General features: G+C 46.6%; 1 protein-coding gene and 1 long non-coding RNA gene across 8 annotated transcripts in view; both read left to right on the forward strand.

Moving 5' to 3' along the window:
* LOC112495069 overlaps positions 1-4194 on the forward strand; it is a 32293-nt gene extending 28099 nt beyond the window's left edge. For all 6 annotated transcript variants that reach the window (XR_003061248.1, XR_003061247.1, XR_003061250.1 and 3 more), the window contains one exon: positions 3546-4194. This is a non-coding gene — a long non-coding RNA (uncharacterized LOC112495069). The remainder of the gene's footprint in view (positions 1-3545) is intronic.
* A 29-nt stretch (positions 4195-4223) lies between these two features.
* LOC107272413 (ecdysone receptor) overlaps positions 4224-17854 on the forward strand; it is a 30120-nt gene continuing 16489 nt past the window's right edge. For both annotated transcript variants that reach the window (XM_025089849.1, XM_025089851.1), the window contains exon 1: positions 4224-4977. In XM_025089849.1, the coding sequence (XP_024945617.1) occupies positions 4557-4977 (421 nt within the window). In that variant the 5' untranslated portion in view covers positions 4224-4556. The remainder of the gene's footprint in view (positions 4978-17854) is intronic.

The following is a 17854-nucleotide window of genomic DNA, read 5'->3' on the forward strand; positions in this document are numbered from 1 at the left end:
GGGGGGGGGGGGGGGGGGGGGGGGCAGGGAGAACAGTAGAGAAGGAGAGGGGGTGAATGTCATACCGCAGTGAGAAGAAGGACAGGGCTAACTAGCCGGTGGTGCAGAATCGATTTGATGCCCCAGTTACTGGCTACGATAGCTGAGCTGGGACGGAAGGAATGCTGGGATGGTTAGAGAGAGAGAGAGAGAGAGAGAGAGAGAGAGAGAGAGAGAGAGAGAAGGGTGAAAGGTGAAGGGTGGAGCTGGCACCGCTACTGCCTGCTGGTTGGTGGCGGAAGGTGGCGGCGGGTTCCTGGTGGTTGGTGGTTCGCTCTCGGGACGTGAATCTCAGAGCGAGGGCAGGCATTGAGCTAGATGCTCTTTCTGCCTGCCGAGGCAGGAGAGGCGGGAGACCGTGGCCCTGGACCAGCGTCTTACCTCTTCGCGAGAGTTCGCCCCTGTAGCTGCTCGGGGTCGCCAGGACTCTAACCTAGATTGGTACACAGCTTGTGGAATGGGGGGGAGTATTGCTGTCGGGACGATGCTTCTTCTTGGGGTGGGGGGGATCTTGGACGCAGTTGCAATCTGGGATGCTGCGATTTATACTCCTGGCACTCTGTTAACTTAACAAGGTCGCGCCATTAATGATTGTTTCTATATGAAGCTCTTTTTATTTTAAATTATACTTATCCTCAGAATCGAGTTAGTCATGAGAGTAAGAAAAATCATTGACCGTGACTTTTCGATATTTTCTATCTATTGACCCAATAACGTGATTCTGCGACGATTAAGCTACTTTGACGTAATCGTGTAATTTGACGCGCACAGGTGCATGGCCTCTTACGTATTTATTACGTAACAATCGGGTAGACCGCAGCGTCCGTTTCATCGCGAGATACCCGACGATGCCAATGGCGTCACCGACGACGCCGACGTCGATTCAGAGCCGCCGTCCGATGGACTGGGGCGCGGAAGCGGGGTTCGAGGCCAACTCCGTGGGGTGGGTCAGGGTTAGTGTCGGAGGTTAGGTTCTCTCTGCTCGGCGACCGGAGAGAGTGGACCAGCCAGTCGATCGATAATGCACGTACGAGTTTGCTGGAAACCAGTGTTTTTATGCATCTCAGGTTTGCGCGCATAAATTTGACATTGAAATTTTAATGATGGAAATAAAAAATTTTTTCGTTAATAAAAAATTATACTTCCTTGAATAAAGTTCACCGATCGGATTCGTATTGTTGTTTTCGGGAGCCACCAAGGACTCGTAAAGAGTATATCACGTAACCGTTTGAACGTTACTCGAAAATAATATTTTCACGTATCAGGTGCGTACCAACCTCGGCGTGGTACCCGGCTCCTTAACACGTTATTAATAACCCGAGCGGGCGAACCCGAAGGCACCTGACCTTTCTCGCGACACAGCTCGTCAGAGCTCCTTCCAATAAGCCGCCCACGTGTTTCAACGTGACCGAGATTCGAGTCGGGTTTCCAAGTACACTGGCAATAAATTCCCTAGGATTTCCATCGTAGACGAAACGCGTACAAGGACTGCTAGTTTGATCGGTCTGAATGTCGCGTTAAAAATTTCGTTGGTTGGCTAACCTGTTATTAATAAAGTATAGGTCAGTCGGTTCGCACGGCTCTCACTGCGGATGGTACTAAACAAGAGAACCACGTTCACCGGGCAAACCGGGTTGTCGGACACGCGTGTCACGTACACTCAGCGACGGGCGAGCCAAGACGTTGTGTTGGCTGCCTGCGTAGTCGCGAGGCTCGTAAACATAAAAGACAAGGATACAGAGATAACTCCAACCCTAAAGTAATCGTTATTCTCGTACTCGGAATACGATCGTTTCTAGACTGAATGCGAAAGTGGCTGAACGTGAGCTCTTCGATTTTGAGGTTGGAATACGAGACCAATCTTAAGATCGAGATTTCGCATAAAACGCGAGACTTACGTTTTACGTGTACGTAATTAAAGTGAAAAAAGATTTTAGAAAATTTTTTTTATTTATCCCCATAAATTATCTCGTACCGGTTTATGTGAAATTTTTCAAAATTTTCATTCGGTCACGTGTTCGCTGCTCCGATTTCTCGATCAAGGTCAAACTGTCACGAGCCGAAATTCCGAACTGGGGTCAACGACACATAATTGACAGCGCAAATATTATGACGCAACGTGATTTCTTTCTGTCACGGCGTGTGGCTTCAATTACATGGAGAATTCGCGTCACGGGTTCGCGATGGGAACCAACGAAGAGTGCGTCGAACTGCGAACACACTTATTTAGCCGTGTTACCCAAATGATCGTCTTACTTAACCCACTGTCTCGTTTGATATCTATGAGACTTTTCAAGCGTCCTAGGTGCACACGTGTAATTTGCGAATTCGACAGCTACCGGTTTTATACGTCGGGACTTTGATTTTTCGGTGACGCCAGGCTAGGACGCGGGCTCAGTGACACGAGGAGAAATAAAGAAAGTTGTCGGAGGAGTTGCGAGATCATTGCGTCATGGAATGACTGAGTTGGTTGGTCGGTTGGCTTACTCTATCTTGGATAGGGGATTTCAGGTATAAGGCGGAGCGAGGAAAGGCTGGCGAAGTGAAGTAATGGCCGAGGTATACGGTGTCAGGAACCGGACGCGGCAGCCTCTGACTCCGCGTAGAACCGACAACGGTACTGCGTGATCGGAATTCATATTGGTCATCCAAGTTCCTGCCGCTTTTATTCCTCGTGGTCTATCCGTATGTCTATACGTCACGTTCCACCTGGATGTTACCGAGGTACTGTACTACCGGAGTCCCAGTTTGATCGTCGATTGAGTCGTACGTCAAGACCGGTCGCGATATGCCGCAGTACCTTCATGAACCGGTGACAGTCTGAGGTTGTAAATCTTCCTAGCAAGAAAATTCGATCGGAAGGATTGACAAGGATTTTCTCTCTCTTTTGGGGATAGTGGGCCAGTGGTGCATACCTATCGACATATATATATATATATTCTTAATAAGCTACGTGATAAACAAGCGGGTCCGATTCGAGGCGACTGCGCGCCGTTCGTTTTTTGGGGCCAGTCCGAGTTCTTAGCTGCGTAGAAAGTTGGGGCCCCGGACCTTATCCCCTCTCGTTCTCCCATGGCCCCTCATCCGGTACCTACTCACGGCTTTCGAGCTCTGGTGGGGGTCCCTGGTCCCACAGTTTCGGCAACTGCGTCACGGTACCAGGTTCGCGCCGTGTGGCTACCGTTAGTACGTCTTCAGATTTTTGACGTTTCCGTCACCGACGCACCGATCTCTGTCGGACTTCTTCAGTGGTGTCTCCATTGATCAATTATACCTTCGTTAAATCGACGTCGGGTTTACGTTTAGCTAGATGCTGTCGGGATCGCGAAAATAGATTGGTGGCTGGTACCATATGAGAGCGAAGCGGCGGTACCACGTGACAGGCGGGAATTTTAAACTGTTTCGTGGAGCTTTTCGATTAATCTGACGATCTTGATTATATGTTTGTTATTATTATTATACTTCGGTATTGTGCTAATGGGATTGGTCACGGTGTCGTGTTACAGATACCTCAGAAGACAGACGGGTGTATAGTCCCGGAGGACAGTATGCAAAGGGAGAGATTGGACGCTCACGTAAAGATGCGATAGGATTTCGAGATCATCGTAAGAGGATCACCGAAGAATCGCCGTAGGATCTGACAGGTCTCTCTCTCGTGGCCAGAGAAAGCAATTCCGCAGGATTCTGCGGGACGAGAGAGCCGCTCCCATTGGTCGAGTCGAGTCTCAAGGTCTCAACGGCGGAAAAGTAGCAGAAGCAACAAAGCAAGAAGCATCGGCAGCCGAGCCGGCCAGCAGCGCCGCCGCCAGAAGCAGAAGCATCGGGCGACGTTAGCGTGGCGAAGATAATCAATGTGAAATCTCGAGCGTGCGTCTATGCGGGCTGAGAGAGACGGATAGTAAGATCGAGAGAAAGGAGAGGAAAATAAAGGGACGTAGTAAGACACGGGGAAAGAATCTCGTGCTTCGGGTGTTGGAGGTTGGAGGGGGACTTTTATTTTTCGTTTAACCAGAGACGTCACCGGGAAGGACCCAAGGGGATCGAAGACCCGCACGGGGATCAAAAGGTGGGTTCGGTGCGGGAAATACTTGGCGCATGCCGGGATAATCGAGAGTCGCAGGCCAGGGGGCAGCAAGTGCCGAGTGACGAAGGGAGGGAAGAGGGTAGGGAGGGGGCTACGGGAGGGAAGAAAGGGCGAAGTGGCAAGGTGAACGAAGTGGTGTGTGAGAAGTGGTGTTTGAAGTGAACAGTGAGGAAGGTGCGGTGGCTCGTGGAGCGTACGAGGAATTTTTGGCGGAAAGGGAGCAGAGTCATAAGGCAGGACTCGCTGGTGAAAAAGGAAGTAGAGACGGTAGCAGGTCAGGGCCGGCGAGAGTGCGCAGGGCGGGGGGAGAACTCGAGTCACGGTGGCCAGCTTAGTGAGCGGCAGCGTCGCGGTGCGGTACGATGAGGCGTCGGGGGTGGTGGGGGCGGGGGGTGTCGTACTGGCCCCCGCTACCAGGTTAGCTCCCTCGAGTATGGAGACTTCCGAGGGTCCGAACAGTGGGCCCGCCGGGGCCTGTATCAAGGCTGAAACCCCTGAGCACCTTGCTGGCACCTCGACCGTCTCTGGCACCCCGGTGACCACCGTCACCGGCTCGGTCGGTGGCAGCAGAGGACTCTTTGCCGGGATCGCCAGCAGCAACAAGCGACCGCGACCGGACGACTGGCTTGCCCCCAATAGCCCAAGCTCGCCCCAAGGACCCCTGCCGAATCAGCATCTGATCTATACCACGCCGCAGCAGCAACTTCAGCAGCAGCAGCAACAGCCACCGGCGGCTCACTCGAATCCTCAGGTTCAGAGCCAGCAACCACCGCCGCCGCCTCCGAATAACAATGGCTACGCGAGTCCCATGAGCTCGGGCAGCTACGATCCTTATAGTCCCAACGGTAAAATAGGTGAGTGCCCCATTATATTTTATTGTATCATTTTTCACCCACTGCTCGGATAACGATCTCATTCTTTATCCTTCTCGCCCTACCGTTCCTCGAACTTCTTACTCCCACACCGTTATCGTTACGTGTAGCCGCGTGCGAAGGATACTTTCCACTTGGTTTACGTTCGACGTTTGGATTGGGTAGCCGCGCTCGGGATCGCATTTCGAAGACTCTTGACTTTCTCTTCGTACTCGCGACCCACCGCGAACCTACTGCCTACGGCGATGACTGCCATATTTTTATATCCTCCCCTTACCCCGAATCCCACTCGATCCTCTTGCCACACGAGATTCGTTGTTGGTCCTTTCGACAATTCTTCGTAACCTCAAATGTCCTTAAACTTTCAATTAGACTGTATATAGAGTTTCAATGCGCGTGAAAGGTATAAGGGACTGCGCATGCGCGGTCCGAGCATAATCGGTAACCGGTATTATCAGTAAGACACTGTGTCACAGATCTACCGGTCTAGTTGTTACGGACGAGAACCGTCCGGCGTGGCCTAGATGCATCGCGGACCCTGCCCGCGCATGCGCAGGAGCTGCGCGCACCGCGTGCGCAGAAGTCAGCCATGCCCGACGGCGAGTCACGTGAATCATCACGCGTCGGTCAATTTGAAATATTCCCGTCTCTCGCCATATACACGGCGGCTCGCACGCTTCGTGAATGCACGCTCCACAGTTTACCAGCCGACGGGGGACAACAAAAAGAGAGCAAAACGTAATTGGCTGTGGCTACGGATGTGATGTCACCTCCAATGCAGAACTGCACTTCCGCCTATGAGCCACTCGACCGCTGAATTACGCTACTGGCATACTGCTCCGTAGCCACGCATACATCGACGGCACTTCTCTTTCTTCTCGGCGCTCTGTTCCCTACAAAAAAAAGAGCCAGTACCCGCACCACTCCCGTACTATCCCCTCCGTAATTATTCTATCCCCTCACCCTAACCTCGTCAATCTCCCCCAATCTGTCTATCCTTATTTCATTCATCAGACCTCTCGATTCTTCGTCCCCGTTGTACGCGCACGTAGGTACCCAATTTCCCTTAGCTTTATTGCAATTAGTCTTTACTTACTCTCGTGACGTCACTTCGCGTATTAAAAGATGGCGTAACCTCCCGAAGGACTCGCACGAAAATGAAACGAAGGCGCTCCGGGAGCAGCGAAGATGCCGATCCATCACTTTCACGGGAGTCAAGATGAAGTCTCGGGATCCGACGAGACGTCGGCGTTTGTCAGAGAAAATCATACAATTCCATTACACGCGGACATTGACTAAAGGATTGCCGCTCCCTGGCAGATTGGATTGAGCAATTGAGCGACTGCAGCATCGCACCACGTTGTAATCAATTGGTGCTTCGTTTAATCGTCCCACTAGTCCATTATTTATCGGTAGACCGAGCTGTACCGAGAGTTAGGTCAGAGTTCAGTCATCTCGGTCTATGCCCAATGACTGGATTACAAACAGGAGTATCTCAGAGCGAATATTTTTTTTTTTTTTTTAGTATTGATCACCTATAAAATTAATCGTTCAATGTCGAGCAAAGTGGAATCGAGATCGTATCGCGAAGACCTGCGCCATTGTTAAATGCGGGTGATTACGATACCAACGCAAAATACCCACATGCTGACAAACTCCCTCGTCACGCAGAGAAGCGTCTCTGTCGCAATTAATGCCTGCCCTCATAATACGCCAAAGGCGGCGGCGCACCTCATTGAACCTACGCCCGTATGAACGAGACCTTAACGACCTTAGCCCGATCCACGGGGCCCGCGTCCTTGGCTCAGGGATCCTCGTGGCTTCGAAATTGGCTAATTGTAAGAAAATCGCGCCCGATCGCACGGAGATCGACCTGAATCTGCCCTCCTACTTAACTCGGGATTCCTACGCTAGATGTCGTCAGCGGTTAACAGGCAAAGTGCAGGATGCAGATATGGCCTTGACTAACATCCCACTGCAGTCTATCTACATGCCCTCGGCTGTGTAAGACACACATGGGTACCTACTCATATGCACCCGGCAGACCGTGTAGTTATCTGCGGATGAAATTACACGCTCGTACGCGCACGTACGCGGAGGAACTGCCTTTGGCGTGTGGAGTTCTGTGGGTGTGGTGATGGATATATCACGTGTGACATATGTGCCACCGTCAGATAGATATCCTTCGACTCCAGTAGAGATCGCGATGCACCGACGACGACGAATGACTGCTGCTTTTTCGTCCCACGCAGACTGCGCACTGGCCCATATGATAATGGTCGGTCTGCGCCTTTGCTATACTTGGAATTGTAGGTCTCCAGGCCCGAGGGACGGCTTAGACGGTTTTACACGAGGGAAACGGGCGCGGGGACGTACGGAACGCCTCTCGGGCTCTCGCGTACTCACGGCTACGTTTGAAAACAGCTCGCGCAACGAACGCACATTCGCTTGCACGCTTCAAAATATACATACGGGGTGTCTTTCACGCTTTCCCTCTCTCGTGTCTGCCGATCGAAGACCCAATGTTTTTTTTTCCTGCTTCGTTTATGCTTCCCGCGGCGCATAAAAGCCTCGAACCCAGCCTACCTTTTTTACGAGGCTCTCCCGTTGCTTCACGGCGGCTGTTCCCGGCGACCTTTTGCTTGCATTTCCGGTGCATCCGGTGGCCTTCCCGGTTACACGTAGACGACGCACTAGCCTCGGAAATGGGAGTGCATCTGTGTCGATGCATCCTGCTACGGCTCCTCCCGCCCCTAACCTCGTCTTTGTCCCTCCGCTAGTCGCTTTTGGCTTTCGCTCCGTAATCGTCTATATCTATGTTACTCGTGCGACAATGAAACCTCGTCTAGTTTAATCCCAAGCAACCTCAGCTCTTTCGTATACCAGGGCTAGGTATTCTTGGAACTCTAATTCTTATTGTACATACAATTTTTCTTAACCTTTTTTTTTTTTTCTTAGCATCCAAGCCATTTTCTAGCTGGATTCTCGCGCGGCTTCTGAATTCTAGAATTATTTATCCCGTACGCGCGTAACGTGACTTCGGACGGGCATATCGTGATACGTTTAACGCCTCGCACTTATCAACGTTCGCTTATCGCTCGGCAGACACTACGAGCGAACTGCGTACACTGGCTGCACTTTGAATTTAAAACTCCATGCCGCTCTTACGTAACGCTCGTTATGCGCGATGCTGCGCACGTTGCGTGAACCTTCGTCCCTGTACGCTTCTATCGACTTTTCTCGGGTTTTTTTTTTGTTTACCTCGTGATTCTCTCTCTCTCTCTCTCTCTCTCTCTCTCTGCTCCCGGAGTCCACGCAGTGCCAACATCAGCGGTCAATTATAGATCCTCTGTCGCTGTCAGGATCATTGGCTTTTATAACGCGCACACGTACACGCGGGCTGCCGTTGATGTAGGTCGTTGGTTCGTAATCAGTCAGACCGTTATCAGCACGTATAGGCGTCTCATGTCTGACCTAGATCATGCAGCGTACATATTGCATTCCGCAAAATTTACCAGCAATCACGTGCGTTTTTCTTTTTTTTTTTTTTTTGTATATGGTTATGTCGATCGCTGCATTTTTTAAAATTATTTTTTAGCTAATTCATACTTTTAAGTGCATTTTTTAATGAAGGAATTTTTCGTGTGCATTTTCGTTTACGCGCTCGTTCCTTTACGTTGGATGTTGTTTTAACGAAAGTATAGGCATCGCACGTTGGTACTTCCGGTTTCGTGAATGCGAATTTGAAAAATGAAGTTTTTTTTTTCTCGCGGCTAACACTTTTCTACGGTATCCAGCGAGCAGACGATAGAGCGGGACTCGCACTAGTCCGCCGGACTCCGAATTAAAGTACGATCGATATGCCTTCTGCTTGACTTGCTAATCGAACGACCGCAGACGCGACTCGACAAGGCAGAAACTTTTAACGCGACAGGCCAACTTCTTTGCATGTGGGTCATCGAGTCTCGCTTTTTCGTCCCTCTTACTTAACCCTAGATATACCTTGTCTAATCTAGCCTGATCTGACTCGACCTCCACTGACCCTTTTTCTCTTCACTCTGACACCAACCCCCTCTGGTCTATTACTTTTCCTTTTTCATTCGGTGACTTCGAGTCGGTAGGGTTGGGGTAAACGAGGTCGCTCACGGCATTATTATTGTTATCAGTTTCACTGACAATGTAAATTGTTGAAGGAATACGCGAACGCAGCTTAGGCCTGATATTTTTGTTATTCTACGATAATGAGGATGCTTGTGGTTCCATATTATATATATATATGCATACCTTTACCTCTAATACTGTGTTTAGTAGATTTCCTGCAGCAGATCGATACGTACGTAAAAGTCACTCTTTTTTCCTTTCTAACAAGACACATCTGCGGTAAAAACATTCCAATCTGCACATATCGCGCGATCGTCTATCCAGTTGGCACTACGAAGAATGTCGAGTGCAGCTTATTCGATTTTGTTTTCTTCCTTACGATGCGAAAGGCGCTCTGTTATAACGCGGTGCCGACGGCGCCACCTGTCTGCCGTTTCTGTAAGCATCTCTAGATTCCCTTCGACGGTGCAGGTGGCGCTACGCATCCCAATTCCGCCGTTCCCTACTGACTGTTGTCTGCTGCACGGTACTTCGGACTTTGAAGCGTTAGATGCAAGACGCACGTTAAGTAAATATATCGGCGAAGGAAAGGAAGTAAATATTAGCAATTAATGATTAATAAGGCTCGATACTAATGAACGTACAAGAATATCATATAAATACTCGTAATAGCTGTACCCATAAATTTTCATGTATCAATTGACACCTCTCGCATCATTTACATTTTATATCCATGAAAATTAACAACCTCCGTTTCGCTATCGGTGCTCATTAAATTCCTTAATATTTCAACTCTTGATCTTTCACAACGGTGCCTCGTCAATCGGTTATTGTCCGCGACGCGTTAATTCTTAATCAAATAAACATGGCGTCTCTGACTGACACACTGTGTAACCTGGACGTTACCTTAGACACCTAATATGGAAGGAACTGCTAACTTTCCCGTACGATCGCGCATCTTACCGGAGTTCCCCTCCTCCGTAAGCCCCTTGAAGACGCGACCAGACTTTTTTTACTCTCCCGCCTTACCCGCCATTCCTTGCAAAGCATTCTCTCCAGTGCGCATGCGCGCGCACCTTCCTCTATCCAGGTTCCTTCCAGACGCCAACACCCGACGTATCCTCCGCTCGTCACCGAAGCTTCTGCTACTCTCCTTCGCTGCATCGTTACCAGTGAACGTTCCTCGTGGATTTATTATGGCGTCGCACGCTGTCAAACAACTGGAACAAGCCAAGCGGGTTAGACGGCCATTTCTTTCGGATCGCTCACTCGAGCTTCCTGCCGCGAGCTTTTTACCTTCGTCTTGCATACGTTAACCTTACACGTAATACATTTTCAATTCTATTTATGTTGAAAATGTTGCTCCGGTCTTCTTCAATAGAGAATACAATTTCCTGAAGACGTTTTAAAGCCACGGGGGATTATATTGAAATTAATGGACAACCTGAAATTTTCAATCGTAACACTGCTGTCATGGCGTCGCTTGTATTATTTCATACCGGGCGTCCATGTACCGGGTGGCTATTGTAATACAGTTAAGGAACTGTCGAAGGACACGTCGTACGAGTGTTTTTAACCTGGTTTTATATGCTTACGACTCTTGTGGTCAATGGACTTTTCATTAGGTATATATATATATATATATATAAAAGCGATAATTGTCTCTTGAATCCTGAACTTTTCTGTCTTTCGCAAAAATAAATACTCAATTGGGTCACTAGCCTGTAATTCAAAAGACAGTTTGATCGTTTAGTGGTATTACACGACTATGTAAAAGTTGTACTTGTAGATAACTGAGAGGATCGTATGAACATGCAACTCCCGCGACTCTTGGGTCGCACGTGTTTGTTTAAATAAGTCCGGAACGCTCGCAAAAGTTGATATCCTTGAAGAGAGCATTGTCCCAACCTTCCATCCTGCAGACCTGTTACCTGTGGCTCAAGATCCATTTTGCACAGCAGCCACTGAGTGACATTGATGGCCATTATACATGCCATATATATGCCTTCTGTAGAGGCTCGATGAATCACGTTGCGCGCTCTTGGCTACTAGGACGTAATCCACTAGATCGTAGATATTTAACTTTGCAGCCTCCTTATTCCCTAACGTCATCTTTTCAAAAATTTTATTAAAATTCGACTTGGAAAAAAAAAAATCCAGGTAAATTCTGAACAATGTTCGTACGCACGACGTGTAACTTTGAAATTGCGTATAAGTCAATTTAACCTAATACATCAATATACATCGTTGGTATAATTATCCGATAAATTCTTTATCTGAAATTTAGTCAGTCTCGTTGAAAAGATAAATATTACCCCGCAGGAATTCCCATATATAACAAAAAATATATATGTCACGTGGAACATCGTAAAAAATAATAAGCCCCAATAGATCGTAAAAATTTGTTGGAATTTCAAAAATATACCTATTCGTCACGACCATGATTTCGTCAACCATGATTTCGTGCGTACACAGTTCGATAACTTTCAATGACAATGGCAATACTTGCGCGAAGCGTAAAGCGTAAATGATTGTACGTATCAAGAAAAATTTCAATGAGATTGGCGGAAGGTGATTAACTTTTCTGACAATCGCTCGGGTCCTGGCGATCTTGTATTCGTGTAACGTGGATATATGTACGCATACGTATGTACCATATAGACAGTTACACTTAGGAATTGTGTGGGAAAGTGAGGGAGCTGGCCTCGAACTCAGACCTCAACCTTGTGTTCCAGCTAGAAGCCATTCTTTCCCGGCATCCTCTGCGCGCACAAGTGTGTTGCTATGCTGTTACGTGTCACGCTGCTTAGTTACTTCATAAGCAGGTTATGCACTGGCCGAACGCTTAACGCAACGAAACGATTGGCCAACGGTCGTTCAGTAACGCGAATGCCTGTACGCATAAGAATTTTCATTTTTCCCCTAACACTTCGCACGCAGTTTTAATTCCTGTGTTACGTGGGCTAGGTGTATCGGGCAATCGATCAATGTCAACGTCCGAGCTAAATATAACTCGGCCGAGCGTTTCATAATAAAATCATGCGCAGATATATTTTTCAAGCGACTTTACCTTTTTATTACGAATCTTGTGTGAAAGTTACTGCTGGTTACGGTGCACGCGGGGTTCGTCCTGCCGGTGCTCGCGGGGATGTGGGTAAGATGTCGATATCTGGCTGTGACCTAGTTATCCTAGTCTCCCGGGAGAGTGGATTCTAGCTCCAGGTTACGCTGCCTCGTGGAATCCCAAGGTATTGTTCATTTTGACCCAGGGTACTTGGAGAAGTAGTTATGGGTTCTTAGGCTGGATGCTGGGATTTCATTGGAAATCGACAAGGATCGTTATGGGGTCAAAGGTGGGCTTTTTTTTATGGCTTTTTTTTGGTAATTATTGAAATTTTTTACATGCCCTTTTTTTCCTCTTTTTTGAAATTCGATTCACGCGAATTTCATTGCTCGATGTATCGGTCAGATTTTCACAAGAGTCCCAGAGGTAATGGGCTGCTAAGTGTGTCATGGGGCTCCGTACGTGGCAATGAGGATGACGTGGGTGGTGACCTGATTTGAACTTCTCCCAACCAGGGCGACAGGGCGCCCCTGACCTGACCCGGCCATCGAGTAGCGGCGCCCACGACTGTTGCGCAGGTCAGTGATGCTACTCGGCTTCCTTCTCTCGTCTTCTCTTACACTTCCCTCGTCCACTTCCTGTCTTCTTCCTTCCCGCCCTTCTTTGCCGCATTCTCTCTCGTTCGACCAGCTGTCGTGTGCAGCCTTTTCGATTTTATCCGGCAGCCGCCGACGTCAGTTTTATCTGGCCTACTTGTGATACCGCTTCGAGACGCTTTAGGATTTTTTTGGAAAAAAAAATTTTTATGGTTTAATAATTTTTCAAATTCTTCGAAGATTTCAGTAATTTTTCGACTTCCTTACTCGTACTGAAATTTTGAGAAATTCGAGAGCGAAAGCTCCTGACACGTTAATGGCCAAGTTAGACCGTATTTTCTTCTAGTGGTTAGGCTGAAGGCGAAGTATGTCCAATGAAAACCATATATTAGCTTCTCTTGGAATTCACGATGCTCGTACCGTTAGGTCGAATCCACGAGTCAGCGCACCTGCGCAGGTAGATTTTGCATTTCACTTCCGAATACGAGTCAAAGGAGACATTTACCTGTTCCGTAGGAAAGTGGTTCCCATAGTCAGGAGTACCCATTACGTATACCTGTTTCCTTTTCTCGTAGATTCTCAATGAAATTTTCAAGAGTGTCTCGTGGACTCTAATTTCTGCCAAGAAGAAAAATATCATTCGTCAAGTATACGTAAACGCTAAATAAATTTATGCGCTTTGGAAAAGTACAGCTGAACTTTTTTTTTTCATAAAACGAATACACCATGGCGAACTACCTGAAGATTTTGAGGGATCGGACTAAGCATTTTGGAATTCCTAGGGAGATTAGGCTGGTCCACCCTTTCGACAAAGAATCTTCGAAAAGGATTCTTGAATTCTGATCTTCATAACGGAACCGTCCACCGCTCATAGGTTATATAATGGAAATGTAAAGGGTTACCGTAAATTGTTTCAAAATTATTTTTTACTTGCTCCGTAGTTGAAATATTTTCTTTTTTACCGAGTATCAGTGATATTTTCAAAATGGAGCTACTGTAGATTTTTAATGGAAACTACTCTCCAGCAGCCTCTTTACATCTGTCGTTCCTTATCCAATAGGGCTAATGACTCCCTTAACGGGATCAGTCTTAGTTCCTGGGAATGTTTATTTTTCAGCCCCAGTCTCGAGAGATGCTTGTTAAAAACACTCATCCAGGCTCCCCTGAGCACGATATTCCTGTCAATGACAAATGGCGGCTGAAATTTCATGTCACGTGTTCATCTGTCAGTGTCACAAGTTTCCGTACACTGCGATACCAGTATCTGGGATCTGCATAGAGCTAATCAGCGTTTACCAAGAATCATTGGTCCATCATCAGGGAGACCCAGAATCATGTTATATAAATAATACATAATTTTACTTTAAAAAAATGTTTTTTGATATTACGAATTTTTTTTTCCATTAATTTTTCACCCTTGTATCAGTCGCTCGTAGTGTAATAGCAGATAGCACCGATCACGGGGATAACCCTTTCTCCTGTATGAATATATCGCATATGGTCCACTGTCCATGTTAAATAGGTCTGTAGGTCTTGCGACAGGCTGGACGGACACGAAGGGAGAGAGCAGATACATGGAATAAAGAGCAAAGAAAGAATAAGGAAATGAGAAACAACGACCGTTGCCAACTAATTCCGTTGAATTTACTGTGTGCCGGACTAGAAGGCGACGGCCGTTGCTAAGGAGCTTTTGCAATCATCGAATATTGTGATGTTAATGCGCCAACCGGCAGGTACTTCTTGCGACAGCTTTGCTCCTTCAGAATTTCATGCTTTCCCATACGAAGACTAAAAAGAGACGTGAAGTGATCCTCAGTCGCTTGAAATTAACATGTGCTAAGAGTCCTGGGAACTTTTAAAGAATATCCACAAGGGAGTTTAAACTTACCGACCGAGTCATTCACGTCATACCGTTAAAATTATTTTATATGAATGACAATCTGACTGTAATTTTTCAAAAGTATCTTGAAGGTTATTTTTTATTTGTAACCTCTTTCTTTACAATCTTCTTTGCTGTCACCTGCCGGAATTACATGTCTCAGCCGTTCGCTCAAGTATTGTTAGCAAAAAGTTGTCTGTCTCTTTTCTTTTCTTTGGTCTCCCGGAGAATTCGTCTCGGGTACCACCTGTCGATCGACTGTCGAAAAATTCATTATTCGAATATTTTACATTTTTCAAAAGCAAAATCTTGACTTCCGGTACGTACTGAAGTTGTACCAAGGATGTGGTCAGATCACATTGTAAGTCATCGAACAAAGATCAATCGGAAAGACTGTAACCCTTTCTGGTTCACTGTTCCACTGTTAGGACTTTTTTGAGTAATTTTTAAAAAAATAATCAGCTCCAAAAATGAAATATAAATTTCGAAAATCTTCTCAGTCTGTATACTCAACTTGTTAAAATTTATCAAAATCGTAAATAGTACAATAACTATTTTTAATTAAATTTAGTATACCGTATATATTCATGGTATTTCATCAGATGCCGTGTTTTCATCCAAAAATGTATCATCGTCCAAAAATATATGACTGGATAAAAAAAAGAAAATATGAAAAATTCAAATTAATTTATTCCATTTCATATTAAACACTGCAGTTCCTCCAAGAATCAATACCGATAAGACTCGCCCCAGCTGCTCATCGCGACAGTCTCATAATCCAGCAAGCGTTACGCGTATGGGTAGATAAGGATGGGTACGTCGTGCAATTGTGAATGCGATGTATCTCAATTAAGAGGAAAGAGAACAAAAGTGGATCAATTCCACAAAGGGTTTCACAAACAGCCGTCAATAAACTGAGAGTATTTTATGGTTTCGGTTTTTATTAGTAAACTCAAAAAGCAAAACCTAACCGTAAAACTATATAGAGACTAAGAATAAATGAAAAGCACGGTAACGATAGCGATACTCGCCCATAAAGCAACTATAAAAAAAGTGGAGCAAATAAGAAAAAAAAAAAAAAACAGAAAAGAAAATTTCATCAAATTAATTCATAATTCTCAAACGCCTCCGCGTCTCAAGTATCATTAAAGACTGTTTGTCCCCAGAATATTATCTACCCTTGGCGATACCATAAACTTGCCTCGAGTAAAATACTGAAAGCGCAATGCACGTAAGGATGGATATATTTTTTTCGCATTTACTCAATATTACCATTGATCTCTTAGTCGTCCAATATTCAACCACCATTTCTTACCATTGGAACCTCCTATATCTATATCGGAAGTGGAATAAGCTGCCCTCGCAATAGAATCGAGTGGTGGTAGGCAAACGTGTAACTCGAACGTAGCGCGTGTAACTGGCAAAGGAATAGGGAGGCCTTGATGCGTGGCGGAGGCCTCGCAGTGTTCAGCGAAGCTTCACGCGACTCTGTAATCATGTCCGGCCACTTCACGGGTACCAGTAACAAATGCGCAACGCCGCACCACCACGTAGATCTGAAGCACCGACGGGCAACAGAACGCTTTACCGAGCGTGGTGACGTATGTACGTACTACGTATAACGCACCGAAGGAAAACCTCGGACTCTCATACCAGTTAGCTACATTATCGAGAATAACCCGAGGTACACGCACGTGTTATATGGCACAGGCAAGAGACTAGAAAGGTTTTAGCGTTATCTCAGGGAGTAACAACACGCGAGGAAGTTGAAGGAACGTCGTAAGACAGAGAGTCAATTAGGCGACCGTGAACCTAGCCATTAACTTCAGAATGATTTAACGTAAATTTATATAACATTTGTTGGCCGGCAGTATCGCGTGTTTCGTTACTATGAATTTCTCATTGAGACGAAAGGCAGCTTGGGAAAAAAATAATTTTCTTTTCAAATACCGTGGGAGAACGCCCATGAGATTGCGAGAGAGATACAAGATCGTCCTTCGAATTAATTACCGACTTCTACCTCGCGGTGTAGTTATGTGCACTGGTGAAGTTACACTTTTTCTCCTCGAGGGAACGAGTTTGCTCTGACGTTCGGTCTTCTTTATCCATTGTCGTGTGCATGGTCGAGCGAGCTCAAAATCAATGGACATTATACATTGCAGCCTTGAAAGTATCCGAGCGATTGCGTACGATTTGTTAGACAATGCGCGGTTCTAGATATTGTTTAGCGGGTAATGACGGCTGAATATCGAGGGGAAAAAATTGTTAATACACATGTGCTTAGGAGTGATAAAGGAAATAGGTTAGTTTCGGTACGCAACCGTAGGACAGTGGAATGTTCTAGAAGCTTCTCGAAGTAAAGATCACCTTGACATGTCTGGCTCATAGGTCCAGAACAAGGCTGTACCTAAAGACTCCAGGGATGGCAGCTGTCTTTCCTATACCAATCGACCTGACCGGTGCAACGTAGGAAGGGATGAAGATTGTGATGGCGAGGTTAGGTTGGGTCAGAAGCGAGGACGGAGATAGGTTAGAAAAAGGTATCGGGATGGTTATGGGAGGAAGGTCTAGGTACGCCATCGGTTAACCATTGACGCACCTTGACTCGCTACTGCACACCTGACTCATCGTAAGGCCCACCAGAGGTCCAAGTCAGACCCGCCCATGTTTCAGGTTCAAGTTCACGGCTCTCCCTCGTTCCCGATCGGCCCGGCAAGCCCATTCCAGGCTCTGGTATGGCTTGGCCTGCCGGGGCCTTCCTGAGTATCGTGTTTGCTGGAATTTAAATCCTTACGCATTATTTCGGCAGACTGGCCTCGTTAAGGGAGGGTCAGTTCCGTCAGTTATTCTTTTTTTTTTTCCCCTTTACTATACTTTTACCTTCTTTCCCTTTTCTACTCCCGAACTCCGGCACCTGCCCCTCGTGATTCTCAGCGTCTCGGCCACAGTTTGTATTTCCTGCCGGAGCACTCGGGCTCAAACTGGTTGACGCTTTGGCAGAGTTGCGTGTATTGGAACATTATTATTTTTTCATTGTCCAATGGCACCGGAATGGATCATCTTTTCGTCTGACTCACTGACTAAGCTTTACTTGGCATATGGTAGAATATTATGCAGGAGTCTGTGTCGGATTCAGTGATTTCTCAGAAATTTATTACTCCTCCTAGTCCAGTATTGCAAATCAGTGCAGACACTGTACCTCACTGACTGACAGACCTT

Source organism: Cephus cinctus, unplaced genomic scaffold, assembly GCF_000341935.2.
Source record: "Cephus cinctus unplaced genomic scaffold, Ccin1 Ccin1_scaffold1184, whole genome shotgun sequence".
NCBI classification, from domain to species: domain Eukaryota; kingdom Metazoa; phylum Arthropoda; class Insecta; order Hymenoptera; family Cephidae; genus Cephus; species Cephus cinctus.